Source organism: Dipodomys merriami, unplaced genomic scaffold, assembly GCF_024711535.1.
Source record: "Dipodomys merriami isolate MVZ:Mamm:240054 unplaced genomic scaffold, mDipMer1.0.p SCAF_11, whole genome shotgun sequence".
NCBI classification, from domain to species: domain Eukaryota; kingdom Metazoa; phylum Chordata; class Mammalia; order Rodentia; family Heteromyidae; genus Dipodomys; species Dipodomys merriami.
In genome coordinates this window covers 43,812,205-43,839,812 of record NW_027202382.1, presented here as the reverse complement: position 1 = coordinate 43,839,812, position 27,608 = coordinate 43,812,205, and the positions used below count along the sequence as shown (strand labels likewise).

Sequence of the window (27,608 nt, the reverse complement as noted above, 5' to 3'; positions counted from 1 at the left end):
CTTTGGGAGTGGTGCTGAGCTCAGGAGTGTGAAAGGCCATTCCCTGTCAACATAGTTGTGTTTTCCTATCACTCTGAGGGTAACGCTCAAGAACACCAGATAGACTTGAAGGGTGCACGACACCGCCTCCTCAGGCTCACACGGCGTTTGGAGGCGGAGGAGGGAGATGTCCTCCGCCGTGCCTCGAGTTCCAGCGCCACGCGGGGTCTTCAACCGCTAATCGCGGCTCGGGGCCGGGGCCGCCCCCCCCCCCCGCCGCTAGGCCACGCCCACTGTAGGCTCCACCCCCTTCAGAGCCTAGCCAAACGGGCTGCAATCGGCCCGGGCCCCGCCCACTGCATTGGCCCCGCCCTCTATAGTCCCCGGCCCCGCTCGCGCCTAGCCACCCCGGGCCGCAATCGACCGAGGCCCCGCCCCACGCACGCTCTCCTCCCCGGGGCCGCCCGCCCGCAGCCCGCCCGGCCCGGTGGGCGCGGGGCCGCCTCTACCGGCTGGCTGACCGCTGTGGTGACTCGGCGACCTTGGACCTAGATAGAGACCTAGCCGAGACTCGGAGACCTAGCCGAGACTCAGTGGCCCGAGCAGCGGCGCGAACTTTGCCCAGAGAGAGGGGCGGAGCGGATTGCGTTTCCACACGCGGACAGTGAACATGTTAGCCCTTGCCGCCAGGACCGTGGTGAGTGCGGCCAACGCCCGGCCTAGAGGGCCCTGGACCGGCCGGGGGGACGCGGGGCCCGGCGGGTTGCGCAGCGGCACCCGGATAGGGAAGCGGGCCCCGGAGAGCCGGACGGCGCAGAGCAGCAGCTGTCCGCCCAGGCCTCTGCTGCCAGGGTGGGGTCAGCGGATGGGCTTCCTGAGTTTGACAGGACCAGAGCTAGGTCAGAGGCAGGCTCGAACCCGTGTCCTCTAGCGCTCAGTTCCAACGATCTGGAAAATGCTGACTGACCCGGGGGCCAGCCTCCACCCTGAGACTCCAAGACAAGTAGGAGACCAGGAGAGTCCAGCCCCAAGACCACTCTCCCAGTGTGTGAGAGCACACTGCCACTTGGCTCAGCCCTGGGCTGCTCCTGTCCAGGCGACAGCCGCTTGTTCAAGCCTATCTGAGTGGTCAGTCTCTTCAGGTTTTTATTAAATGGCCCACCAGGATTTGCATGTAAGAAGAGAAACTCCTGGAGGGATCAGGTTGGACTGTGCAGGCAGTCCTCAGCACTGGCACGAGGCGGCAGGTGGCAGCTCCTTCCCCAGCCTGTCCCCTTCCACCTCTCCTCCCCAGAGGGCAGCCACGGACACCACTATTCTGTTCTGAATTCCTTTTCTTTCTGATTGATCCAAGTCCATCTCTGCTCCTGTGTCTCTGTCTCAGACATTCTGGCCAGAGGCTGGGGGAACACATTTGTGGACCCCAGTGGTGCCTGGTGTCCATCTGACCCCTTCCATCTCCTACAGAGCTGTACCCTGTCCCACAGACAGCCTCTGGGTCATCTGTTTGGACCACCAGACTGGCCTGAGCCCTGAACTGCAAGGAAAACCAAGGAGAGGAAGGACTGGCTAGACCACTGCATCAACTAATTCAGAGTTAGTCCAATCCCGAAGCCAGTGTCTTTTGGCTCACTTTTCATACCAAAAGCCCTCCAAATTTGGCCACCAGCCGTATGAACCCCAGCTGAGGAAAACCATGTGTTGGAGGAGGAGTCACCCAGAAGGGTCCCAGGAGTCTCAGAGAGAACAGGGCTTTTGGCAGCCACTGCCCACTGGTGTCCCTTTCTTGGTGTCTGCTGCCCTGCACCAGCCCTAATTTCAGAACTGATATGGCTGTGGTGGTTCATCTGCCCAGCAGTTTCTGCCCTCCAGCCAAGTTTTCCCACATCAAAGAGATCCCTGTGCAGATTTTGACAGGTGGATTTTTTTTAACAACCTCCTGGCTTACCTCCCTGGCACTGGGCCCATCCATTGAAAGCAGGGAAAAAACCTCCTAAGTTTCCTCCATTTGCCTACTACCGGCCCATTCACCTGCTCTTCTCTCCTCTCTTGGAGGCTGCTTTCTAGTAGCTCCCTTGTCATTGCCACCAACCAGATGCCACCATAGCCATCAACACTGCTACCCTGCCTCCCCCTGAATCTTGGCTTTCATCTTCTCTTTCTAGCCAAGCAGGTGTCTACCTCTTGCTAGGTTCTGCTTGCCCACCCACTTGGTAGTACAGTTAGGCTTAGAAGTCCAGCCAGGGCAGACAGACAGGACTCAGAACCTCAGCCTGCCATAGGAGATGGGAAGCAGACAGCAGAAGTATGCAAGAGATCGACCAGGCCAGCAGTCTGGGACCCTTCTGTCTCTTTCTGCCACCTCTAGAGTCTCAAGGACTCTCCACCCCCCACCCCCCCACCCCCTGCTTTTGCTCTCACTCTGACACCTTTCACCTTCCATGCCAGGCCACTGTCTCTTGCTGCAGGGCTGCCCACATTCACTATCTCCACTTCACAAAGAGAAAGCCAGGGACCGTGGCCTCGCCCAGAGGTGTTGTCACGGTATGGCTCTCTGCTTTTCTCTTCCCAATGGGTGGGAGAAAGGGAGGTGGAGGGCTTGGAGAGTGAGCTGTTAGCTCACTCTGTTAGCTGACTTGTCTTCCCAGAGTACGGGGGTAGGGGGTCTCTGCATCCAGCCTTCGCCTCTGCCACTCAAACAAGTTCATTCATCCTGACTGGGGTCCACTGAATCCTACCAAGGATCAATGACCACACCCCGCCTACAGCGCCAGGTCAGTGAGAGGCGGGGAAGTCAGGGCAGGCACCACCCATAAAGCCCAGGAATGGCACATAAGTGCCCAGGCCCACAGTGTGAAGAGTGGCAGTGTGAGGAGCTGGGGAGAGAATGAGCAAGATCTTCTGCTTTCCACAGGTGAAGCCCCTGGGCTTCCTCAAGCCCTCCACCTTGATGAGTGTTTCCAGTCGCTTCAAGGCCCACCAGGATGCACTGCCCAGGCTGCCCGTGCCCTCGCTCCAGCAGTCCCTGGACGGCTACCTCAAGGCACTGCAGCCCATCGTGAGCGAGGAGGAGTGGGTCCACACCAAGCAGCTCGTGGATGAGTTTCGTACCTCAGGAGGTGTAGGGGAACGCCTGCAGAAGGGGCTGGAACGCAGGGCCAAGAAGATGGAAAACTGGGTGAGTGCAATAGGAGGGGCCACTGTAGGGTTCCAGGGGCTTGGGGCTCCTCCTAGAAATCCCTCACTGTGGCGTTACTAGCTGCACAACCAGATGCTTCCAGTATTGCTGCTCTGGCATGTACCCACGTTTGACCCTATGGAGCTTCCTGAGCACTTACACTGAGTCTGGCAACTCCCGGGGTGTTGGGTGAGCAAGAGGGACTAGCTGGAGCCTCTTAGAGCTGATACTCAAGCAGCAGTAAAGAGGACACAGCAGTAGGTGAAGTCATTTCAAGCAGGGTCATGCCATGAAGTAGACAAATAATAGACAGCAGACTCGTAGGAGAGGCTAGGGTGTGGCTCAGTAGTAAAGCATATGCAAAAATCTGGGTTCTTCCCTAATCCTCAGGGGAAAAAGGTGAGGGAGATGGAGTGAGGGCTGGAAAATGGCAGCATCTTTATGTTGAGTGGGCAGGGAGGGCAGGAAGAGGGACAACAGGAAGGTTAGGATCTGAGCCATTAGGGCAGATATGGCAACAGCCTTTTGGGCTGGAGTGGAGGGCAGGGGCCAGGGCAGTCAAAGAGAAGGAAGGAGCTGGGCACTCGTGGGTGGCTCACACTTGTAATCCCAACTACTCAAGAGCTGAGATCTGAGGATCACAGTTCAAAGCCCAGTCAGGAAAGTCTATGAGACTTATCTCTAACCAAAAAGCCAGAAGTGGAGCTGTGGCTTAAGTGGTACAGCCTTGAGCAAAACAGCTAAGGGATTGTGCCACCCAGTTTTGAGTCTGAGCTGTTAAACAAACGTGTTTAGCTTGGGAAATACGTCTATGCTGTTGCATCCTGAATTTCACTGTATTTGTCCTCTATTCAAACATAAAAATTTTATGTTCCCTCACAGCCACTAGGAGGGAAGTGGGAGTGGGGAGGCAGTGCTTCACTTGGGGGGATTCTTTTTTTTTTTTTTTTTTTTGCCAGTTCTAGGGCTTGAACTCAAGGCCTGGGCTCTGTGCCTGAGCCTCTCCGTGCTCAAGGCTATCACTCTATCGCTTGAGCCATATAGCGCCATTTCTGACTTTTTCTCTGTATGTGGTACTGAGGAATCAAACTCAGGGCTTCATGTAGGCTAGGCAGGCACTCCACCACTAAGCCACCTTCCCAGCCCAGAGGGGATTCTTGTGGATTGGACCTGGTGCTTCAGAGCAGGGTGGGTAGTGAGTGAGGTCCTCACTGTGTAAGAGACAGTCAGTGGCACTCGTTGATGGGATCCAAAGCAACTTGGTGAAGAGCCAGTCTGGGGTGAGTAAGGGAGAAGCAAGCTATGGGGAAGACGCAGAGCTGGGCTCCGGCCTGTGAAGCATAGTCATCCCTCAGTAGCCACAGAAGGTGGTGCCATGTCCTCCACAGAGGTCAGCCACCACAGACGTTCAGGTCTGTTTTAAAATCCTATGGCATTTGCTTCTAACCTAAGCACACCCTCCGGCACACCCCAGATCACCTGTGGATTGCTTGATATGCTGTGAACTCTGTCACTAGTTAAGTTACACAGGGGCAAGGGGGCTTTTTGCTCCCAGCAGCCATTGGATATGTATACCAACATTTGTGAGGCATGCGGATTTATTAGCGCCAGTAGGGCACACGGGCTGACGAGAACCATCTGAGGAGCTTGGGTCTGTCTAGCCAGGTTCCAAATGACTTCCAGGGCCTCATTTGGCTCACAGATGGGACATTTACCAACCATGCCCTGCTGTAAAGGATAATGACAAAGAAAAACACGTACAGACATGGCATGTATGGGTGTGAGGATTTTCCCGAACATCCTCCATTCTGGGTTGGTTAAAGCTGGACACAGAACCCACAGATCTGGAGGATGGCTGAATGAGAAAGGTTGTGTGGAGGGAGGGGTGTGGGGGGGCGGCAGGTGGGAGCTATTGCTGGGGTGGGAGCATTTACTGAACCTTAACAGCCTCAAGAGGTCAGGGTTTTGTCTCAGGGGGTCAGGATGCTGACCCCAGAAGGAAAATCACATTTTTCCAGCTTTGTTTCACCAAGGACTCTTTCAAACTGAAGCTTCTAGCTAAAGGGGTGACGCCACACCTCTCTCCTCACAGAACTCCTACCACCATCTGGCATTGTCTCTGGAGTTGCCCACATTGCAGGGCCCCCTTTCTCTAGCCAGGGGCTTAGGGAGTATTGGTAGGCTGCAGGCCCCTGGCTGCCCTTTCCTGCCAACAAGGAAACTGAGGCCCAGCGAGACAGACCAAAGCCAGGGCCTCGTGAGGACCCTCTCAGGAAGGCCCAGCAGTGCAGTCCTCAGGCTATGAGTCAGCACATGGCGGTCCTCAGGAACGAGCCAATCTCCTCTTGCCTGAGTTGAGTGGGCAGCACCCCCCTCCCTATGTGGCAAAGAGACATTTCCTGCTGCTGCCTGGGGGGCGGGGGGAGAGGAGACACGGTGGGTTTGGGGACTGCACAGTGGAGGACATGTACTGGGGAGAGTTGCAGTCAGCACAGAAGAGTCAGGCATGCCAGGCACCTGGGTGTGCACAACCCCAAGGCAGCCATTCAACCTGGTGCTGTGGCAGGTCCCTGCCCCCACCCCACGCGGAGCAAGGTCCCTCAGGATCGTCAGGATGTGTCATCAACATCCCGTCAACAACACAATAATTTACCCTCAGCGCCAGTCCCCCTCAAGATACCAATAAAACAGGAGGGCCAGGTGCTGTGGGCGGCCCTGCACCAGGGCCCCCTTGAACAGGTCCCGGTTCAAAACCTCGTTCATTGGACCTTTTTTTTTTTTTTTTCAGTACTGAGTCCTGGGGTAGAACTTAGCTCTCAAATACGCTAGGCAGTGCTTTTCCATTCTGACCTATGCCCTGAGCCTTTTTGTATTTATTTTGTGTTTCAGCAAGGAACTAGTTAACACTTTGCCCCAGCTGGCACAGCGCCCTGAATCCTCCTGCATCTTCCTCCCAGGTAGCTGGGGTTAAAGGCGTGTGTGCTGCCATACCTGGCTTGAACATTTTTTTAGTATGTCTTTCCCATTTTTTCCTTCTGTCTCTCCAGGGGTGCATTTTTTACTTATGAACGTCTCATTGTGGATTTGAGGTTTGGTTTTTTGTTTGTTTTTGCTTTTGTGTCCGTCCAGGGGCCTGAACTCAGGACCTGGGCATTGTCCCTAAGCTTTTGCTCTCAAGGCTAGTGGTCTACCATTTAAGCCACAGCTCTACTTCCAGTTTGTTTTTTTTGTTTGTTTGTTTATTTGTTTTTGCCAGTCCTGGGGCTTGAACTCAAGGCCCGGGCACTGTTCCTGAGCTTCTTTTGCTCAAGAGTAGCACCCTACCACTTGAGCCACAGCGCCACTACTGGCTTTTTCTGCTTATGTGGTACTGAGGAATTGAACCCAGGGCTTCACGAATGCTAGGCAAGCGCTCTACCACAAGTCACATTCCCAGCCCCTACTTCCAGTTTTTTGTTGGTTAATTGGAGATAAGAGTGTCACAGACTTTCTTGCCCAGGCTAGCTTCAAACCTTGATCCTCAGATCTCAACCTACTGATTAGCTGGGATTACAGGTGTATTCCACCAGTATTGGGCTACTAATATGGCATAATCACCATCAGAACATAAGATAAAGAAGAGGTTAGAAGTGTCTCAGTGCGTGAGTATGTGTTTTATCAGTAAGTGTGAGGCCCCAGGTTCAATCTCTAGCACCACAGAGAGAAAAGAAAAATTATTCACCTTTCTGCCACTGCCCTCTGCCCAGTTTCTTCTCTTTCATGCTTTCTTGGCAGTGTCTACTGCACAGGTGAAGAGGAAAACAGTGGGTTAAAGGGGTGCCTGGGCCTCCACATTTGGACATCTGGGCTGCAGAGTAAGGTTGGGGGCCAGTAGGGCCAATCAAGTCCCTGTGCCCCCTGCCTCTGACGCTCTGGTCCTTGTTCAGCTGTCCGATTGGTGGCTCAAGACTGCCTACCTCCAGTTCCGCCAGCCTGTGGTCATCTGCTCCAGCCCGGGCGTGATGCTACCCAAACAGGACTTCATAGATCTACAGGGTCAGCTTCGGTGAGTGGCTGGGCCAGTGAGCACTGGGAGAGAGCCAGGGACCAGCGCCCTGCAAATTCCAACACCCCAAAGTCTATTCCCCAGGAGATTGGAGGGCCCCAACCTGCTCTTATCTTATCTCCACAAATAGAAAAGAGGCATTGTCCCTGCTTTACAGATGGGGAAACTGAGATCACCATTCAGGTGATAGGTTGTTTCTAACTGTGCAGCACCAGGCCTGCCTAATTCTTCTCAGCTGGCCACAGGGGTGACCTTTATACACATTCCCCTTTCCACATTCAGTCACGTCATCTGCCCTGCCCTGCCCTAGTCCCCGTTCCAGTCCTAACAGAGATAAAAATACCAACAACTGGGATCTCCTGTCCAAGGACCTGCTAATCACTCTCTGCTGCCACCTGCTTCCCTTAAAGAGACCAGGGCAAGAGAGAGCACCAATGAGGCCGAGTTCAATCTCTAGCAATACACACACACACACACACACACACACACACACACACACACATCACACGCGCGCGCGTGCGTGTGTAATAATGAATAAAGGGAACAGTGCATCCTGGGAAGGGCTGGAGCTTCAGCCTCAGAACTCTGGCTGTGATCCCTGTGTTGGGGTGGACCTAGGTACTAGGGATCATTGGCATGGGCCAGGACACTCCTCTTCATAAGCCCAGCTGGACCAGACACCAGTGGCTCATTACTGTAGTCCCAGCTATTTAGGAAGCTGAGATCCGAGGATCCTGTTTCAAAGCAAAGCCCAGGCAGAAAAGATTCTTATCTCCAACTAACCACCATAGAAGGGTGGCTCAAGTGATAGAGTACTAGCCTTGAGCACAAAAGGTAAGTGAGAGTACAAGGCCCAAACCAAAGGGAAAAAAACAGCTCAGTAAAACCACCAAAAAAAAAAAATTGTTCAGAGAGAAAATCCAGGTTGACTGCAGTGACTTGGAGGTTGGTAAGAAGGAAGATCAGAGGTGACACTGCCAGCCACCGCCCTCACTGCCGTGACAGCCTCCCTTAAGGCCCTCCATGGGTGGGACTGGCTGGCCACCTGTATCCCCCTGAGCGCTACAGAGGATGCTCCCAGGTGGTGATCTCAGGACAAGGGATCGCGGGTGCTTGGCCCAGGTCTGCCTCCCCCACACCCGACACTTGACCTGGCCACACAACTTCACATCTCTAATCCACCCCTCTAGGTTTGCTGCCAAACTGATCGAAGGTGTGTTGGATTTCAAGGCCATGATTGACAAGTAAGCAGCCCCACCCCCACCCTCTTCCTTGTCCAGGCCTGCCTAACACTGTCGCCACACCTGGCCCCTAGCCCTGACCTGTCAGCCCAGGCTCAGAGGTCATTTGCATTTCTTATTGGCTCAGGAGTTGGGGACAATGGCCACTAGAAGCTGAGTTGCTTAGGTCCCATGTCCCAGTTACCGGGACCTCCTCTTAATGATTTCATCCCATCTCACCCCAGCGGGGGAAGCCTGGGAGAAAGAAGGGAGGGAGTTTCCAGAGGGCTCATAAACAGTGCTTCTCCAGCCAGGCATGGTGGCTCATACCCGTCATTCTAGCTACTCAGGAAGCTGAATTGGTAGTTCAAAGCCAACCTGGGCAGAAAAGTCTGTGAAAGCTTATCTCACAATTAACCACCAGAACAGGGCACTAGTGGCTCACACGTGCAATCCTAGTTACTCAGGAGGCTGAGATCTGAGGATAAAGATTCGAAGCCAGCTCAGGCAGAAAAGTCTCTTAGACATAAGACTCTTATCTATAATTAACCTCCCCCCTGCCCCCCCCCTGCAAAAAAAGGAAGTGGTTTTATAGCTCAAGTGGTAGAGCACTAGCCTTGAGCACAAAGATGCTCAGGGACAGCACTAGACCCTGGATTTAAGCCCCACAACCAACAACAACAAAAATTGGGCTGCGAATATGGCTTCATGGTAGAGTACTTGCCTAGCATGCATGAAGTCCTGGGTTCAATAAACAGAAAAGGCCAGACATGGCTCAAGTGGTAGAGTGCTAGCCTTGAGGGAAAAAAAACTCAGGGATAGCACCCTGGCCCTGAGTTCAAGCCCCAGGACCAATTAAAAAAAAAATAGTGCTTCTTCAGCTGGGCACAGTGGCTCACACCTATAATCCTAGCTACTCAGGAGACTGAGATCTGAGGATCATGGTTCAAAGTCAGCCTAGGCAAAAAAAAAAGTCTATGAGACTTTATCTCCAATAAACTACCAAAAAGTCAGAAGTGGAGCTATGGTTCAAGTAGTAGAGTTACTAGCCTTGAGGAAAAGAGCTCAAATGACTTCAAGCCCCAGGAACCACACAAAAACAACAAAAAGAACAGTGTTCCTCAGAGGAAATGCAGCTCTCCTGATACTCACTTAGCCCTGCCCATGAGCAGGGGCAGGGGCCTGCTTGTGTGAGTGCCCACTGGCCAACACCGCCCCTAGCGGATACCTCTCCCCCGGCCTCTTTCCCGATCACCTGCCCAGTGTGCTCCTCCCCACAGTGAGACCCTGCCAGTGGAACACCTGGGTGGAAAGCCTCTGTGCATGAACCAGTACTACCAGATCCTGTCTTCCTGCCGCGTGCCGGGTCCCAAGCAGGACTCCATCTTCAACTTCATCAAGAGCAAGAAGCCACCCTCCCACATCACAGTGGTGCATAACTATCAGGTGGGGGTTGGGCACTCAGGGTTGGGGGCCCAGGAGGGGCCCAGGAGAGGGATCCAGGACCACCTCCCTCTTTTTTCCCCCAGCCTGACTCCGTCCCCTCCACACTTGGGGAGGTTTTGGAGGCTAGTGGGCCACCGTGGGTGCGGCCACCCTGAGCCAGCCCCTTTTTCTCCCCTGCCTGTGGCCGGCAGTTCTTTGAGTTGGACGTGTACCACAGCGATGGGACGCCCCTCACCTCCGATCAGATCTTCGTGCAGCTGGAGAAGATCTGGAACTCGTCACTGCAGACCAACAAGGAGCCTGTGGGCATCCTCACCTCCAACCACCGCAACACCTGGGCCAAGGCCTACAACAACCTCATCAAAGGTGCCTGCCACCTGTGCAGGCCTCGTGGCGTGCCAGGCCGGGACCCAGGACCAGGCTGGCGCAGCCATGTGTGGGTCTGCAGCCGCTCAACTCTGTATCGGGGATAGGGACATAGAAGCTCAGTTTGGTCAGGGTGGTGAGTCTTCTCTCTCTGAGGAGCGCACCTCCATCTATGCCTCCTCCCGCCTAGCTCCCCAAGTCCCATACTAGTCAGAGGCATCGTCCTCAAGTCCTCAAGAGTCACAGCCTAGGCTGTGAGATCACTGCCAGCCACACCAGCTCCTCGGGACCATGCATTTCCCCTTCTCCCTCAGGCATGTGGGGTGGAGCACAGGGCGGTGCAGGACCCTGGGGATGGTGGAGGGACTGTAAATGTGCACCCAGCACTCAGGAAATACCATGGAAGCCCCAGAGGCAGGGGACCACCTCTCCCAGAAGGGGACAAACAGGGCAGAAGAGCCTAGGTCCTCAGGGACTCACCCTACCTCACACCGCTCCACCCCTCCCCCCACCCCCAGACAAGGTGAACCGAGAGTCGGTGCACTCCATCCAGAAAAGCATCTTTACTGTGTGTCTGGACAAGCCGGTGCCCAGGGTCTCGGAGGACATCTACCGCAACCATGTGGCCGGCCAGATGCTGCATGGGGGCGGCAGCAAACTCAACAGCGGCAACCGCTGGTTCGACAAGACGCTACAGGCAAGTGAGGGCCTGGCAGGGCCTCCCACCCCCAAAGGCACATACCTGAGCTTGGGCCCCAGAACCAGCACTTCTGGCCCCTCCTTGGCCTGGCCTCCCTCGCCTCCCACTGGTAACGCTGAAGGGAAGCCACACGCTGGATGCCATGGTAATTACCATGCAGTGGCTTGTCATTATGGGGTCTGTATACCACTGGCTGCTGAGCGCAGACCTGCTGGGGTGACCTGCACCTGTAACTCAGGACTCATGGCCAGGGCAAGCCTGGGGACCCGCGAGGTCCGCACAGCCCCCAGATGGCTTCAGGGCCTTCCCATGACACCGACCAGAGAGTGGCTGGCTCAGGGGCCACCATCCAGGGGCCTGGGGCTGACAGTGTCCCCTCTTGTCCACAGTTCATCGTGGCGGAAGATGGCTCCTGTGGGCTCGTGTACGAGCACGCAGCCGCGGAGGGTCCCCCCATCGTCACCCTGTTAGATCACGTCATTGAGTACACGTGAGTGTAGCTACAGCGTTGTCCCCCAGAGCCTGGAGGAGACAGGCAGGTGACAAATGTGGCTTGTGGCGTGTCACTCCCTTTGTTACCTAGAAGTTGGTTTTTCTCCAGGAAGCTGCAGCGGACACACTTTCTAGAGTCTGTCAGGACAGCATTGAATTCTTGGCCTTGGGACCATGGACAAGTCCCCTGTCTCCTGCCTGGGGCCTGATCCCAGACCTTCTCCACTTGTCAATTTCAAAAGAGCCCACCCAAGAGGCCCTGCCAGCTTGGCTTTTCCCCACCCTCCCCCCCGGACAGATCCAGGCTCTGGTGGCACGGGTGTGAGCCTGAGCTCCCAGGTCCATTTCCTGCAGGAAGAAGCCGGAGCTCGTGCGGGCCCCCATGGTGCCCCTGCCCATGCCCAAGAAACTGCGGTTCAACATCACTCCCGAGATTAAGAACGACATCGAGAAGGCCAAGCAGAACCTTGGCATGTAAGGCCCTGCAGTGAGCCCAGCCTTGCCCAGAGATGGCATCCCTGGGGTTGGCACAAGCCACTGGGTGCCACCTTCTCACCTTCCACTCCACATCCTCTCCCAGCATGATCCAGGACCTGGACATCACGATGATGGTGTTCCACCACTTTGGGAAGGACTTCCCCAAGTCACAGAAGATGAGTCCCGACGCCTTCATCCAGATGGCCCTACAGCTGGCCTACTACAGGTGTGCCCCACCCCCAGGAGGAGGGGCAGCCCCTGGGATCAGAGGGGTGTGCACTCAGCCCCGTCTCCCACGCAGGATCTACCGGCAGGCGTGTGCCACGTATGAGAGCGCCTCCCTGCGCATGTTCCACCTGGGCCGCACCGACACCATCCGCTCGGCCTCCACAGACTCGCTGGCCTTTGTCAAGGCCATGGACGACTGCAGCGTGGCAGTGAGCAGTCTGGGGCAAGGGTGGGAACCCCGGGCTTCAATCATCTCCCTCCTGCTCATTGTCAACACACCTTGATTAGCATCTACAGTATTCCCAATCGGGGGTGGGCAATAATCTAACAGAAGACTAGGCCATGAATTTACTTCTGTGCTTCCTGGCAGCCAAAGAGGAAAGGAAGCCATTTGTCCTTTCATTATTGACTGTCAGCAAGCACCCACTCTCTTTTGGGCTCTGACTGGGGACTGAGAGATAGAGGTCCCAATACTTGGCTCTGAAGGAGCTGGGACCCTAGAGCTGGGTGGGGAGAGGGCACTGAGGTCGGAAAGGAGCAGGGGGCAGAGATGGTATTGCAGCCTCCTCTGATCCTTACCCCCTTCCAGGAGCAGCAGAAAGTGGAGCTACTGCGGAAGGCCGTGCAGGCCCACCGAGCCTACACTGACCTAGTGAGTGAGTCCTGTAGCCATGTCTCATTGAAGAGGCATGGCCACATTTTAAAGTGAAAAGCCAAGGCTGGGCCCAGTAACTCCCTGGGTCCCTAATCCCTTATAGCACAGGCCCCTGCACCTAGAGCCATGTTCTTTCCCGGATGCTGAGGGTGACCGCTGCCAGGGAGGTCCAGCTGCTCCAGCTGTGGCCAAGGAGGCAGTGATTGTGTGCCTGTCCTGGCTCTGGCTGGGTACAGATGGTACCCAGTCCCATGCAGACACCATCTAGATTTCACTGCCACCATGCCACAGCTGAAGTCCCTGAGGCTCCAGTGTCAGGATCTGCCACAGGGCCCCAGCCAGGACAGCCACACCCAGCTCCAGAGCCCACGTTCTCTGTCCTGCTTCCCAGAACAGTTCTCTGCTTTTCCTTGATCTTAGTTTCCCCATCTGGAAGTTAGGAGCTCTTCTGCCTGGCCTCTAGTCCTGATGGGCCCGTGGCTGGACGGGGCCTGGCTGCCACAGGAGTCAGGTGGCAGGATGCCTAGTAGGTCCTTAGCACCTGCTTCTGACACTCTTCCGCCCCCTGCAGGCCATCCGTGGGGAGGCCTTTGACCGGCACCTGCTGGGCCTGAAGCTGCAGGCCATCGAGGACCTAGTGAGCATGCCTGATATCTTCATGGACACCTCATATGCGATCGCCATGCACTTCAACCTCTCCACCAGCCAGGTAGGCCGCAGTCCCAGCCACCCTAGTGCAGGGAGCAGAAGAGAATCTGCTGACAGCTGGACTTCGGGGGAGGGGAGAGATGGCCCCCAGAGGCCACCAGAAGCCCACTGCCAAGGCAGTTTGAGTCCCAAAGAACTAGGTGCAGCCCAGACAGGCTGAGAAGGCATCAGAACCCCTCAAGAGAACCCACTTAAGTCATTTGCTGGTCAGTTGTAGAGAAACACCTGATCAGCCTGTGCCAGGTGCTAGGGTACAGCCAGGGAAAGGCCGCGGGGCAGCAGTGCCCCCTGGGAAGTTTAGAAATCAGAGGAATGGTAGAAGGGAGAGCTCAGGTCTCTCAGGAGATTGAGGAAGACTCCACAGAAGAGGTGACCACAGGGCTGAAAGATGAAGGAGCTGCTCTTATGGAGAAGAGGAAGGGCAGCGTGGCAGGAGCAGTGGGCCTTGGGCTGAACACTTTGATCCTGCTGTGTCCAGGTCCCCGCCAAGACAGACTGTGTCATGTTCTTTGGGCCTGTGGTCCCAGATGGCTATGGCGTCTGCTATAATCCCATGGAGACCCACATCAACTTCTCCGTGTCAGCCTACAACAGCTGTGCTGAGACCAACGCTGCCCGTATGGCCCACTACTTGGAGAAGGCTCTCCTGGACATGCGGGTGCTGCTGCAGAGCCACCCTCGGGCCAAGCTCTGAGCCCAGGGGCCAGCTTGCCAGCGCCACAGCCAAGCCCTCCCGGGGAAGGGCACCTGCCAGGGCTCCGCTCCTTTGCTCTGGTGTCCCCGATCCCTGATCTGAGCCAGGGACAGCATCGGTAGTGGAGCTGCAGGCCCAAGCCCTGTACCTTTTGTGGGCTGTCCTGGGGGCCTGCTGAGACCCAAACAGCTGGGGCTGAGTAGAGAGCCTGAGTCCCCAGCATGCCATCCATGGAGGCCTCCCTGAGGAAGGGATCAGGCCATGCACAAACCACAGCTAGGGAAGTCGAAAAGCTTCCTTTTCTCCCCAGCTCAGCTCTGGCCCAAGCCTGTCGTCTCCAAGGCCAGGCTCCATCATCCTGGAGACAGAGGACTAGCTCTGAGCCTCCTTGAGGCTGAGGGGCTAGGGGCGGGGCCTCCAGATGGAGGGAGACCCCCCCAGGTCTTGCTTGGCCCTCCCACCTGGAGGCATCGCCCCGTGTGCTGCCATTCTCTTTTGGATAATGTGACTCCTGGGCCTCAGCCCTGTTGCTTCCAACTCAGCTTGATTCCTGAACCACAGTCGTGGTTGCCTCATGTGGACATGCCGGAGAATCCATAAATAAAGGGGAATGGGCTAAGGAGGTGTTTCGGCTAGGGGGCAGGGGTGTGGGCACTGGGCCATTGGACCGCAGGGTTCCCAGGGGAAGCCAAAAGGAGCCGCAGGCCAGCTCCGCATTTGCGCACTGGGCCAAGGATGGTGCCAGATCCAGGGCTGCGTTCCTCACCTATCCTGGCTTGGGCCTTCCAAGGTCCCCTGAGCTGGGAGCTGGCAGTGTGGCCAGGGCCCCAAGAAGTGACCCAACTGTTCCCATGGAACCTAACGAGTTAGAAAGGGCAGGTACGTTCACCCCAAGGGCAAACACCTGTTCCAGATGGGCCAGGGACCAACCCCTGGCTCATGGCCAGGTAGAGGCCACAGGCCTTTACAAAGTCAGTGGGGCACACTCGAAACCCAAGGGCAAGTCCCCGGGGTAGAAGGTTGGTGGCCTGTGAGCCCAGTACTTGCAGGCCTGACCTGCAGCCCTCCCCTCAGGCAAGGCCTCTGGCTTGCCCATCTGAAGATGAACCAGTTTACAGGTTGAGGTTGCTAGAACACTAAGTGACTGCAGTGGATGGACTTGTCCTGGGAGCCCCAGGCCTACCCCACATCTGCCCGGTCGTCCCAGCTATACCCCAGGGCAGTGGGTGGAGGACTCAGGTTCAAGCTGGCAAAAGAGGTACGGATAGGACTGATCCAATGAGGCCAGTGCAGGTCCCTTCTGGCAAAATCTCCCCAGGGCAAGGTGGAGGTGGAGCCTGCCTGCCACCGTCTCCTGATGAGATCCGAGAAGGCTCTGTTGTAACTGACATGGCTCACGCCTGTCATCCTAGCTGCACAGGAGGCTGAGATCTGAGGATTGCAGTTCAAAGCCAGCCTGGGGAGGAAGTGAGACTCTTAGGTCTAATGAAGTACCTAAAAGTCAGAAGTACAGGTGTGGTGGCTCAAGTGGTAGAGTGCTAGCCTTGAGTGGAAAAAGAAGGACAAGCGTCCAGGCCCTGAGTTCAATGCCTAGCAGTAGTACACACACACACAACCAATTTGACAACGAACTGAATCCCCCTCAGGTCACTACCAGTCTGAAGTGGCCTTAGTTGGAGATCAAGGTTCTGAGGCCTCTGAGCCTGCCCATCCTCCACGCCTATGCGAGAAAAGGTTGCTTTACCCGTGCTCACTGCGGACAGCCTACTATGGGGCTCAGCTCCCGTGCTGGAGCCAGCTGTGGGTATGACCTACACGCACCTCAGTTCTACGAGACCTCTACCAGCCCAGCTCAATGTGCCAAAGCAAGCCAGTCCCCACCCACACCAGAAGTACTGACTTAAAGGACGTGAGACATTAGGAAGGGTGGGCGCTGTATGCGCTCTGGCAGTTCTGGGGCCTCCCATGCTAGGAGCTGGGCCTGGCCCAGCCTGCGCCACACAGGGTCACTAAGACCCAGGACGAGTTCTGTGGCTGAGAGCTGGGCGGTGGGCTGAGAGGCCTGTGCGGGGGCTGCGGGGGCACTGAGGCCATTCATGCCCCCGCCTCAGGGTCTGGAGGGACCTGATGCTTCTGGTTTCCTGGTCCTAAGTGTGTCCTTTCCTAAGGGTCATGTCCCCCAGGTGTCCCAGCCTCTGTTCATGAGCCCAAGCCACCAGAGTTTAAGATTTTATTTGAAAACAATAGTAAACAATTTCATTTAATTTCCTTAAATCAAACCACCGCACACTTGGCTCGTCGGTCAGTCGGTCAGTCGGTCGGCGGGGAGGGAGGGAGGGAGGGATGCGGCGGCGCCCCACCTCCAGAGCCAGCCCGGCCCTGCCTGTCTGCCATGGCTTCGGACACAGCCTTTACCAAATCCTTTACCAAATGAGCGAGTAAAGCACCACGACATTGTGCTTCAGCAGCAGATTGCGGACCTCCCGAAAGAGAGGGGTCTGCTTCACTTCTGGAAACTTCCAGGAGGCTGGAAGCATCTCCAACGAGTGGGGCAGAGCAACTAGAGACAGACGGTCCCCTAGGAAGAGCCCGTCCCCAGGCTGGGCAGGGGGCTCCAGCCGATGGGGCGGCCAGGAAAGACGGGGGCACGGACACAGCACGCGGGAGGGGGAGCCCCAACTCCGGGTTCCTTTGCGATTTGTTCGAGGAGGGATGGTGACAGCTGCTACTGGATGGCCAGACAAAAGGAGCTGTAAACCCTTGGGTGCGGTGCACCCACATGTGCAGGCTCTTTTGTCACAAGGGGACACGGGGACAGGGAGCAGAAAAAGCCCTTGTGGTGTCAGGAGGATGACCCGGGGTGGAGCGGTGGCAGCAGCCGCCAGGCGCGTGCGCGCTCGCTGGGCCTACCCCATACGGGAAACACTGGCGAGGTCCTGGAATGGCAACGGGAGCAGGGAGGGCACGGGTGCTTCGCTTCTCCTGCCCAGGCCTGGGCAAGGGGCTGCAAGCTGACAGGACCCCTCTGCAGGACAAGCTCTTCCAGCCCCTTCCCCCAAATCGCACCTGCCTTTGAACAAACCCCAAAATAAATAGCGTGCACTTTTCACCTGGAATTCCTGGCTGGAGACCAGAGGCACAGCCCCATCCACTACCCCACATCTGGTGCCCAGGCCAAGGGCACTTTCTGCCCAGCTAGAGGCTGGCAGCAGCACAGCGGGGTCTCTGACCACGTGGCTCCCAGGCAGCAGGCCCTCCAGGGTCCTGGTGGAGGGACTGGCTCGGCCCTTTGGTCCACCTTGTCCATTAAAATTAAAATAACGAAAAAGAACAAAAAGGCTCCACTTGGTGACTTGGATCAGGTGAGGTCTCTGTTCATCCATCTGTCATCCTGCCCACCCTGCGGGCGCCATGCAGGCCACATAGGCCCACCAGTCACTGCAGCTTCGTCCCCAGCTTGCGCTGTCTGTTCCTGTAAAATGGGGTGGGGTCAGTGTGGAGACACTGGTGTCCAGGGGCCTGGCCCTGTGCCTGCTGCTCCCCATCAGTACCCAGGAAATGGTGGCAGTGGTGAATGGTGTGAGCCAGCGGGCCCGGGAGCTGGAGAGGGCCAGCCCATGGCTACTTCTCCATCACCATCCCAACCTCCCAACTTGGAAGCCCAGAAAAAGAACCAGGAGACGGGGTGGGATAAGGGAAGTGAGAAGCTCCTGGCCGGTTCTGTACAGACAAACCAACCAAGGGGGCGCCAGTGTCAGCACGGAAACAGAGCGCCCTCCCTCCGTGCATGGAAGGTGTGGAGCAGGAGGCCGGGCAGGGGCACAGTGCCCCTGGCTTAAAGGGTTCTCATATCCACAACGGGCTCAGCAACCTGAGGGAAGCAGGCTTCATCACCCTATTTTTTAATGTATTAGTTTTAGTACTGGGTTTGACTTGGGGCCTTGATGCTGTCCCTTAGCTTTTTCACTCAAGGCTGGTGCTCTGCCACTTGAGTCACCCAGCTCCATTTCTGGCTTTCGTTGGCTCATTGGAGATAAGACTCTCGTGGACTTTCCAGCCTGAGCTGGCTTTGAACCATCCTCAGATCCCAGCCTGGTAAGTAGCTAGGATTACAGGCGTGAGCCACTGGCACTGGCTGTTGTTTCTGTGTGGGTGTGTTGTTTGTTTGTTTGCCAGTCCTGGGGCTTGAACTATGGGCCTGGGTGCTGTCCTTGAGCTTTTGTGCTCACAGCTAGCACTCTACTGCTTGAGCCACAGTTCCACTTTTGGCTTTTTGTGGTTAATTGGAGATGAGCCTTATGGACTTTTCTGCCTGGGATGGCTTCAAACTATGGATCTCCGGATCTCAGCCTCCTAAGTAGCTATGAGCCACCAGAGCCCAGCACTCCTAGTCCTTTTGTTTAAGTTTGTTCAGACTACTACCTCCTACCGCTGCTTCCTGACTAGCTAGGATTACAAGCATGAACCACTATATACCTGGCCCATTATCCCTGTTTTCTAGAGGTATTGACCAAGGCTCAGAAAGGAAAATAGGGCCTGTCTAGGGTCCTCATTAAAATCTAGAAACCTAACTGTGGCCCAGAAGGCCTTGAGCTACATGGCCCCAGCCATTGGCCTACTGAGGTCATTTCCTCTGCCAGGAGCCCTCCCTGCCAGCCCCACCCCATCAGCCCTGTCTGCTCTGTCCCATCACTCCAAGGAGAATGGACCCCTGTCACTAGCTGGCAAGCCTCTGAACTTCGCTCCTGACCTGCCTCACACAGAGCCAGCCTTGGTTCCTCATGGTCCCCTGGCTGCCACACCACAACAGAGCAGGAGTGTGTGTGTGTGTCTGTGTGTGTGTCTGTGTGTGTGTCTGTGTGTCTGTGTGTGTGTCTTTGTGTGTGATCCATCCAGAAGTGTGTGTCTGTGTGTGTCTTTGTGCGTGATCCATCCAGAAGTGTGTGTGTGTGTGTGTGTGTGTGTGTGTGTGTGTGTGTGTGTGTCTAGGTAAACAAAGGCAGGTGGCATCCAGCCAGGCAGGCCAGGCTGGGGGAGAGCTCCTGGGCCAGCTGGGGTTTCCTCCTCTAATGAGATTGCCCTGCCCTAACCCTCAAATCCCCTTTCCTCGTGGATCCGGGCTTTGCCCTTAAGCTGGTTAGGGTAATTTGGACCTTGAGGTACTCACACATTCCCTAGGTGCCAGGCCCAGCCTGCCCTAGGCCTCCTCTGGAGCCTGGCCTGTCTCACTGCCCCTCTGAAGCCCTGGGGAGGAGGAGCAGCCCTCCTCAGCCTGACAGGCAGCCCATCCAGAAGCTACGGTGAGTTGAGTCAGGAGACGGCACAGCCCAGCTGTGCCCTGACTTGCTATGCAAGTGCAGGCTGGTCTCCAATAACCAGCTCCTGGGAAGTGCCAGGCGCAGCAGCCCCAGGGGAGGGCCCTGTCCGGGTCCTGAGCTGTGGAGGTTCAGTGTGCTCAGCCCCCCGCTCGACACCCCCCCCACTATCTGAAAGCACTCAGGTGGGGACTTCCCTCCTGTCTCAGTTTACTCATCTGTAAAATGGGGCCCAGGAGAACTCAATGAGGCAATACCAGAAAAGCCAGTGGGGACCATGGCGACCGCTGTCCCTTCAACTCACCTGGCTTCTGCCCGGGTCACTGTATACTCAAACCAGAGGACATTGGGAATGAGGCTCGTGTCCCGGATGAGGAAGAACTCAGAGATAGGCCTGGAGAATAGACACCAGAAAGCCCTGAGCCTGCCGCCAGGGCAGATGCCTGCCAGTTCCCAAGGCCCACACCACACTCGCCCCCACGGCCTGGCCTGAGACCCCAGAACCACCGAGAAACCCAGGTGTGTCACTGTGTCACCTCAGGTGGGGACACTGCCCACAGCCCAGCAGGACTGTGGCTGCCTTGTAAGTCCCTGAGAATCTAGGCAACAGCAAAGATTGGCACTCTGGCTTCTGGGCTTGGGGAGACCTGAGTCCCTGCAGCAAGCCCCCTGGGGAGGTAGAAGCCAGGCAGGTGGGGCCTGCAGCCTTGTGCCACCACAGGGCCCTTCTGCCACCACTGTGCCCGCAGGAACGAGCAGGCCCCAGTGCCGTGAGGGTGGGATGGCCAGGAGCCGGTTACCAGGCTGCTATCCTGGGGAACAGCGGGGTGAGGACCTCCTGGGTGAAGACAAACCAGGCGATGGCCATGAGGCTTCCAGCGATGCCCCCGTAGAGCACCTGGCTCCAGGTGTGGTACAGCAGGTAGACCCTGGGCCAAGGCCAGAAGGGAAGTTGATGAGAGCCAGCCAGCCACGGGCCCGCACACTCCCCATGTCCGAGCGCCAGCTCCCCAGGGACCTGTGTGTACACGGGTGGAGCCACGTGCCCACGGGACAGGCTCCCAGAACGCAGCCGCCACTCCACCTCTAGCAGGACACAGGATGTGGCACCCCAATAATGGCTCCAATGGCTCCCCACCTCTAGATGTGCTAGCTTGACTGGGAGCTGCCTCTCTCCTGTCCAGCCTTTGATCTCTGACTTTGTCTTCCAGGGGCTCCTCTAGGAAGCTGGGCACAAATGGCCAATCCACAGAGCTGTCTCCAGAATCTCAGGCTCCCTGAATGAGCTAGAAGGGGGCAACTAAAGCCCTGCCCCTTCAAACTGGAGGCCTCAGGCCCTTTTCCAGCCCTGCCCCACAGACTCTGGGACCAGGGTTCGGTGGGGTCCAAGGCCCAAGAGCGCAGCAGGGCACTTGTGGGTGGGGCCGGCTCCTGCTCCCTCCGTACCTGCTGTAGGAGACTAGAAAGGCCGCAGTGAGGAGCCCCAGGGAGAGCACATGCCTCCACAGCAAGTCCAGGAACCTGGCGTTATTCGTTTGGTGCATTCTGGGAAAACAGGCCCATCAGACAGCCTTAGACCTCAGCCTGGGGTCCAGGCCCCTTCTGTTTCAGTGCAGCTCCTCCCAACCCCGAGGGCTGTCCCCAGGTGTAAGCGGAGTCCCCAGCAGAGCCCAGCCTGGCTCACCACGGGGGAGGTCCAAGCCTACCTTAAATACAGGAAAAGGAAGGAATAGACGGAGAAGAACCACATAAACTGGGAATGGCTGGAGGGCATCCCGTACTTGGTGCCCACTGCTGAGTGGGGGGCTGAGGGAGAGAAGAGAGCAGAGCATCACGGGAGGACAGGGACCTCCCAGCCAGGCCCTGACCTGGGGGACCCCAGGCCCTACCTCCACAGGGCCGGGGCTCCTGGATGACGTTCTTGATCAGCCAGTTGACCCCTTCGTTCACTGCCAGGCCCCCGAGGAATGAGATCTGCCAGGGAAACGCACACAGTCAGCTGGGCCTTTTGTGTATCAGTGATCGGAGCGTCACACTGGACCTCCCAGGCCAGCCAGGGATCCACACAGACAGAGGGAGGCAGAGACAGGAAGAAGGCAAAGCAGATGGGCTTGGCAGGGTAGGGGCACTGCGGAGTGGCAGAGGGAGTTGGGGGTGGGGAGAGACAGACTCACTGTGTGCAGCTCCCGCTTGAATATGATGAGGGTCACAAAGCCAGTGATGACAAAAACAGGGCTGAGGCTCAGGTATGCAAGGAGGTATCCAGAGAGATCTCCTACGAGGGGGCAGGAAGAGCACTGAGTGCAGGCATCAGAGGGGCCAGCCCCTGCAGGTCACGTGGGGCCTAGACCGAAGAGGAGGCCCCCACAGAGCTAGAACCAGAGTCATGGGTGCCCAGTGACCAGATGAGCCATTAATATCATGGGAAGCTCATATACCGTGAGCTCTGAGCGTGCCTCTAATACGTCCCCGTTGCAGGAGGAAGGAACTGAGTCCCAGCAGGAGTCTGTGACTTGCTCAAAGTCAGAGCCAGGAAGAGGTGGAAATCCAGGTCTTTGGCCTGGTCCCACTATACCCATCCTGACCCCACAGGCTGTGACACCAGAGGCAGGCCGGGACTGCACGGAGGGCCTCAGGGGACCACAGTGCCACCCCAGGACTGCCCTGCTGAACCCTGGGACTCTGGCGAAGTCTGCCACTCTCTGGACATCACCCAGGTTAGGTCCACATCAAAGACTCTGATTGGGCCAAGTCCAACAGGATGGCACGAGCCTGCGACATGGTCTCTAGCACCGAGGACACAGTCTCTGCCGGGACTCACGCAGGTGCCAGTGAGTGAGATGGCCCGCACTACCAGCCTGGCCTCACGCCAGCAACAGGGAGGTGTGCATGGAGGGCTGAGCACAGATTCTGGGCCTGCAGAGATGCTGTACTCACCTGGCCTTATCCAGCCTGCCTACCCAAGGGGGCTCACTCAGCATTGGCCTTAGAGAAAAGGGCAGCAACCTTGGTTCAGTTACTGGGGCTGCCACCGACCAACAGGTAACAGATCTTTCCTGTTTTTGGAGACAGAGTCTTAATATGTGAGCCAGGCTGGCCTTGAACTTGTGCACCCCCAGCCTCAGTCTCCCCAATGTGAGAGTACAGGACTGCGCCACCACGCCTGACTAGTTCTAGTTCCTTCCCTTTTCTGAACATCTGTCTCCCCATCCACCTCCTTCCAGCCCTGATGACTGTAGGACAGGCAGTGCCAGTGCCCCCACCCCTCTGTCCCCTCAGCAAGTGACAGCACATTGGCCATCCTGTAGCTGATGCCAAGACTCTGGCCTCACCACTCCCCACGCCGTCTGTGGCTCCCACCGCCCCGGGGCTGCGTGTCCTTCAGGCCCGCTCACAGGCTCTGAGCTGCCCGGCCTGGCCTGCTTCCCTAACGCGCTCTGTGCCAGTTCCAAGCCTGGAGCTCTCAGCTCCCTGGACACCCTGTACTCTGTCCTACTTCTGGGCCTTTGCACACACTGCTTCCCCACCTGGGACGCTGCTGGGGTGAGGGCAGCAAATACAAACTGGGTAAAGTACCCCCGACAGTGGCAATGGGAAAGTCTGACTGGGACACAGCTCTCAGCCTGCGGCTTGGTGCAGCCACCAGGCTGTCTGTCCCACGCTCTACACTGAAGGGGGCAGCCACTTCTCCCTACACTCCACCCCAGCATAGCTCCTCACACTTGTCCAGGTACAAACACTAGGTTAAAGCATGCATAAGGGAAGCAAGTCCAGTGTGATCAGGGGTATGAGAAGCGCAGGGGTCTCAGACACATTTCCAGGGGACTGGCCAAATGCCCCTCATCATGGCCTGCATGTACCATGTTGCTCGCAGCTGCCAATTTCCTTCTTACTTGCAAAGTTTCCAGCCCTGCAAGAAGCTAAAGGAGGGAAGATGCTGAGGCCTTAGCCAAGTCTCTCCTCCACTCCTCCCCCTCCCCTTTTTTTGTCGGTTTGGGGCCCGAACTCTGGGCCTGGGCGCTGTCCCTCAGCTCTTCAGCTCAAGGCTAGTGTTCTACCACTTGAGCCACAGTGCCACTTCTGGCTTTTATTTGTTGCTTATGTGGTGTTAAGGAAATTGAACCCAGGACCTCATGCACGCAAGGCAAGCACTCTACCACTGAGCCACCTTCCCAGCCCCCACCCCCCTTTTTTTTTTGGTGCCAATACTAGGACATGAACTCAGGGTATAGGTGTTCTCCCTTAGCTTTTTCCACTCAAGGCTGGCACTCTACTACTTGAGCCACAGCTTCTGGGGCTTTTGGTGGTTCACTGTATAGATTTTCCTGTTTGGGCTGGCTTTGAATCACAATTCTAAGGTGTCAACCTCCTGAGTAGCTAGGATTACATCCTCTCTTCCAGCATTGGTTTTCCTCCTATAAAGCATTTCCCATAGAACAGCAGTACAGGTACCCACAAGGCCTGTCCACCATTCTAAAACCCTGAGCAGATCCAGGGCCTAGCTTGGAATGTGCTTAATGAGTCCTGGCTGAATGAATGAAGGAATGGCAGGCAGGCAGGCAGGCAGGCAGGCAGACAAGTGGGTAGGGCCCAGAACTTGGCAGGACTGCCCCACCCCAGCGTAACCCAGAACACCCAAAGTCAAAGTTCTCTGGCATGCAGCCTTGGAGCCCTCAGCAGGGCCTCACTTCCCTGTCTATGACCAAGGCAGCAGTGAGAGCATCTCAGGAGTCACTGAGGGTCCCGAACATCCTACCCAGAAGGGTCCTGGGAAGGTGGGCAACATTAACTCCAGTAATTTTTGTTTGGGTGCTGGTACTACATGCTGTCCCTTAGCTTTTTAGCCCAAGACTGGGGCTCTATACCACTTGAACCACAGACCCACTTACATCTCTCTGTTAATTATTTTTCTTTTCAGTGGTTCGTTGGAAATGTGTCTCACGGACGTTCCTGTGCCGGCTGGCTTTTGCAATGGCAATCCGCAGATCTCAGCCTCCTAAGTAGTTAGGATTACTGACGTGAGTAAGCACCTGGCCCTAACTGCAGGTATTTATTGGTGTTTACTTGGTGCTAGGCCGTGGGCATGGTCTCCTGAGGCCTGCTATCATTTGATTCCCACACCATGTTAGAAGCGAGGCGCCGTGTTCGTGCCACTTTGGAAATAAGTGACGGGGGAGGGGGGGCGGGGGGCGGGAGAAGGCCCTTGCAGGAGGCCCCAGCCTGCACCGGGGCCGGGATGCGTCTCCTCTCCAGACTCGGGGTCCACACTACTCGCGCCGACCGCCCCCAGAACCGTCGCTAATGGATCCTCCGGCTGGCGCTTCAAGAGGCATGTTTGATGCTCTGGAAGTGGCGATCCCCGGGGCCCCCAGCCTACTGGGCGGGCGCGTTCGGCTGCGCCGCTCAGGGCGTGGCACCAAAACACGACCCGGCCCGGCCCCGGCTCGCGCGCCCCTGCAACAGGGAGCTCCGTCTCGAACGAGCGCCCCGAAGCCCCGGGTCCGAAGGAAGCCGGCACTCCCTGCACGCCAGGCGCGGAGGAGGCCCCCGGGGGCCGGGAGAGGGCGGGGCCGAAGCGCCAAGGGCCAGGCTGGGGATCCTTGCCCCGCCCCCTACGGACCCCGGCCCCATTCCAGCCCACCCGGGCCCCCGACCCCTGGGAAGCGCTCCGGCCGCGCAGCCGCAAGACGCGCGAGCGAATAACTCGCAATTTCGCCCAGCTCATCGCCGCCCGACTGCGCCTGCGCGGCGCGCGCCGGCCGAGCCCCTCCAAGGCTCACGGTTTGACAGTTCCCACCCCGGTCCCTCGGCGCCCACTCCGCGGGCCCGCGCGGCCTGGAGCGCACGGGGCTGGGGGGTCGCTCCCAGGAGGAAGTCCCCCGAGTCCGGGCCGCCTTTTACCTGCAGGATATTCGACGTGGGTGAGGGTCACCGGCCGCCATGAAGCGGGGAGCGAGCACTGTCCGTCCGCTGCCATCTTACCCGGAGACCGGGCTTCTCTGAGCAGCCAATGGGGAACGAGGGGGGCGGTGGTCCTGACCTATCACGCCGGCGAAGCGCCACGCACCCAATCAGAGGCCGATATAGGTAGTGGCGCAGCCATTCAGTGTTCAGCCCTTTGGGCTGCAAGGAGCAGCTAATCAGACAGCAAGAACCCTCGGCGCCTGCGAGCCGGCCCACTCAGCACCCAATGCGGAGCGAGCGCAGAGAGTTGTTTGACCAATCAGGAAAAGGGAGGGTTCCAGCCTTGAACAGAAAGCAGAGCAGCCAACCCGAAGGTGTTTCTGGCGTCAAGGGTGGGCAGGGCGAGCCAATCAGACACTAGCATGAGGGGCGTGTTGTGCTTTGGTGGGAGCTTTGGTTCGAGCGGATCTGCAGCCCAGAGAGGAGGGTTCCGTTGGAATCTGCTGGACACCACGGAGTCTGAACTGACGTACTTTTAACTATGACTAAACTGAGGTCAAGTACGACTTCTGCTACCAACCAGACTGCCTTTATGTTCACAAAGTGCTCGGGTCGAAAGGGACTTACTGGGGAGGAGAGGGGTTCACGAGGCCTTAAACACTTAACAAGAGGGGAAGATGGAAGCTTTTTTTTTTTTTTTTTTTTTTTTGTCGGTTGTGGGGCTTGAGCTCCGGGCCTGGGCGCTGTCCCTCAGCTCTTTTGCTCAAGGCTAGCATTCTACCCCTTTGGGCCACAGCTCCACTTCGGATTTTTGGAGAGAAGAATCTCACGGGACCAAGCACCAGTGGCTCACGCCTGGAATTCTAGCTATTCAGGAGGCTGATCTGAGGATTGCGGCTCAAAGCCAGCTCAGGCACAAAAGCCCGTGAGACTTTTTTTCCAGGGCCTGGGCCCTGTCCCTGAGCTCTTCAGCTCAAGGGGAGCCCTCTACCGCTTGAGCCACAGCGCCACTTCTGGTTTTCTAGTGGTTTTATTGGAGATGAGAGTCTGACAGACTTCCCTGCCTGGCCTGGCTTTGAATCATGATCCTCAGATCTCAGTCTCCTAAGTAGCTAGGATTACAGGCATGAGCCACCAACGCTGGGTAAGACTTTTTTTTTTTTTTTTTTTTTGGTCGGTCGTGGGGCTTGAACTCTGGGCTTGGGTGCTGTCCCTGGGCTGGCTTTGAACCGCAATCCTCAGATCTCAGCCTCCTGAGTAGCTAGGACTACAGGCGTGAGCCACTGGTGCCCGGCTCAGTAAGACTCTTTTTTTTCTTTTTCTTTTTTTTTGGGGGGTCCGGTCATGGGGCCTGAACTCTGGGCCTGGGTGCTGTCCCTCAGCTCTTCAGCTCAAGGCTAGCGCTCTACCACTTGAGTCACAGCGCCACTTCCGGGTTTTTTCTTTTTTGCTTATGTGGTGCTGAGGAATCGAACCCAGGGCCTCAGGCATGCAAGGCAAGCCCTCTACCACTGAACCAACTTCCCAGCCCTCAGTAAGACTCTTATCTTCAATTAACCATCAGAAAAATGGAAGTGGTGTTGTGGCTTCAAGTGGTAGAGCACACTAGCCTTGAGTAAAAGAGCTCAGGAGCCTGGTGCCGGTGGCTCACGCTTGTCCTAGCTACTCAGGAGGCTGAGAGCTGAGGATCTCGGTTCAAAGCCAGCCCAGGCAGGAAAGTTGGAGAGACTCTTATCTCCAATAAACCACGAGAAAACCTGAAGTGGTGCTGTGGCTCAAGCAGTAGAGCACTTGCCTTGAGCTGAAGAGCACAGGGACAGCGCCCAAGTCCAGAGTTCAAGACCTAGCCGGGCGCTGGTGGCTCACGCCTGTAATCCTAGCTACTCAGGAGTCTGAGAGCTGAGGATCGCGGTTCAAAGCCAGCCTGGGCAGGAGAGACCGTGAGACTCCTATCTCAAATAAACCACCAGAAAAACCGGAAGTGGCGCTGTGGCTCAAGTGGTAGAGTGCTCGCCTTGAGCTGAAGAGCTGAGGGACAGCACCCAAGCCCAGAGTTCAAGCCCCATGACCGACAAAAAAAAAAAAAAAAAAAAAAAAAAAAGACCTACGACCGACAAAAAAGAGAGAGAGAGAGAGAGAGAGAGAGCACTCAGGAACATTGTCCAGGCCCTGAATTCAAGCCCCATGACCGACAAAAAGGA

At 56.8% G+C, this 27,608-nt stretch overlaps 2 protein-coding genes across 4 annotated transcripts; one reads left to right on the top strand and one right to left on the bottom strand.

Moving 5' to 3' along the window:
* Nucleotides 1-385: 385 nt before the first annotated feature.
* Nucleotides 386-14,807, top strand: Crat (carnitine O-acetyltransferase). Of its 3 annotated transcripts, XM_070014813.1 has the most exons (16): nt 387-676; nt 2,428-2,523; nt 2,628-2,753; nt 2,894-3,157; nt 7,084-7,202; nt 8,393-8,446; nt 9,703-9,868; nt 10,060-10,234; nt 10,753-10,931; nt 11,324-11,424; nt 11,781-11,900; nt 12,007-12,129; nt 12,205-12,340; nt 12,721-12,783; nt 13,358-13,495; nt 13,973-14,807. In XM_070014813.1, exons 3-16 carry the CDS (start codon nt 2,727-2,729, stop codon nt 14,186-14,188), a joined length of 1,881 nt encoding a protein of 626 aa, XP_069870914.1. In that variant the 5' UTR covers nt 387-676; nt 2,428-2,523; nt 2,628-2,726; the 3' UTR covers nt 14,189-14,807. The 3 variants fall into 3 exon arrangements, with proteins under 3 accessions (XP_069870913.1, XP_069870914.1, XP_069870915.1); XM_070014814.1 differs by lacking the exon at nt 2,428-2,523; XM_070014812.1 differs by lacking the exons at nt 2,428-2,523; nt 2,628-2,753 and having other exon boundaries at nt 386-676.
* A 1,597-nt stretch (nt 14,808-16,404) lies between these two features.
* Nucleotides 16,405-25,851, bottom strand: Dolpp1 (dolichyldiphosphatase 1). The gene is made up of 8 exons (XM_070014817.1): nt 25,405-25,851; nt 21,678-21,778; nt 21,393-21,477; nt 21,210-21,309; nt 20,950-21,048; nt 20,304-20,432; nt 19,808-19,897; nt 16,405-17,660 (listed from the first exon to the last, which is right to left on the bottom strand). Exons 1-8 carry the CDS (start codon nt 25,478-25,480, stop codon nt 17,624-17,626), a joined length of 717 nt encoding a protein of 238 aa, XP_069870918.1. The 5' UTR covers nt 25,481-25,851; the 3' UTR covers nt 16,405-17,623.
* Between the last annotated feature and the right edge of the window lie 1,757 nt (nt 25,852-27,608).

Bases quoted from the DNA above. Each gene is read 5' to 3' on its own strand.
- Crat (XM_070014812.1), top strand. From the start codon at position 650: ATGTTAGCCCTTGCCGCCAGGACCGTG. The intron at 11,425-11,780 runs GTGAGTGTAGCT...CATTTCCTGCAG, and splicing joins GATCACGTCATTGAGTACAC to GAAGAAGCCGGAGCTCGTGC. The intron at 12,341-12,720 runs GTGAGCAGTCTG...ACCCCCTTCCAG, and splicing joins TGGACGACTGCAGCGTGGCA to GAGCAGCAGAAAGTGGAGCT.
- Dolpp1 (XM_070014817.1), bottom strand. From the start codon at position 25,480: ATGGCAGCGGACGGACAGTGCTCGCTCCCCGCTTCATGGCGGCCGGTG. The intron at 21,049-21,209 runs GTAGGCTTGGAC...CTGTTTTCCCAG, and splicing joins TTCCTTTTCCTGTATTTAAG to AATGCACCAAACGAATAACG. The intron at 20,433-20,949 runs GTACGGAGGGAG...GCCTTGGCCCAG, and splicing joins TTTCTAGTCTCCTACAGCAG to GGTCTACCTGCTGTACCACA.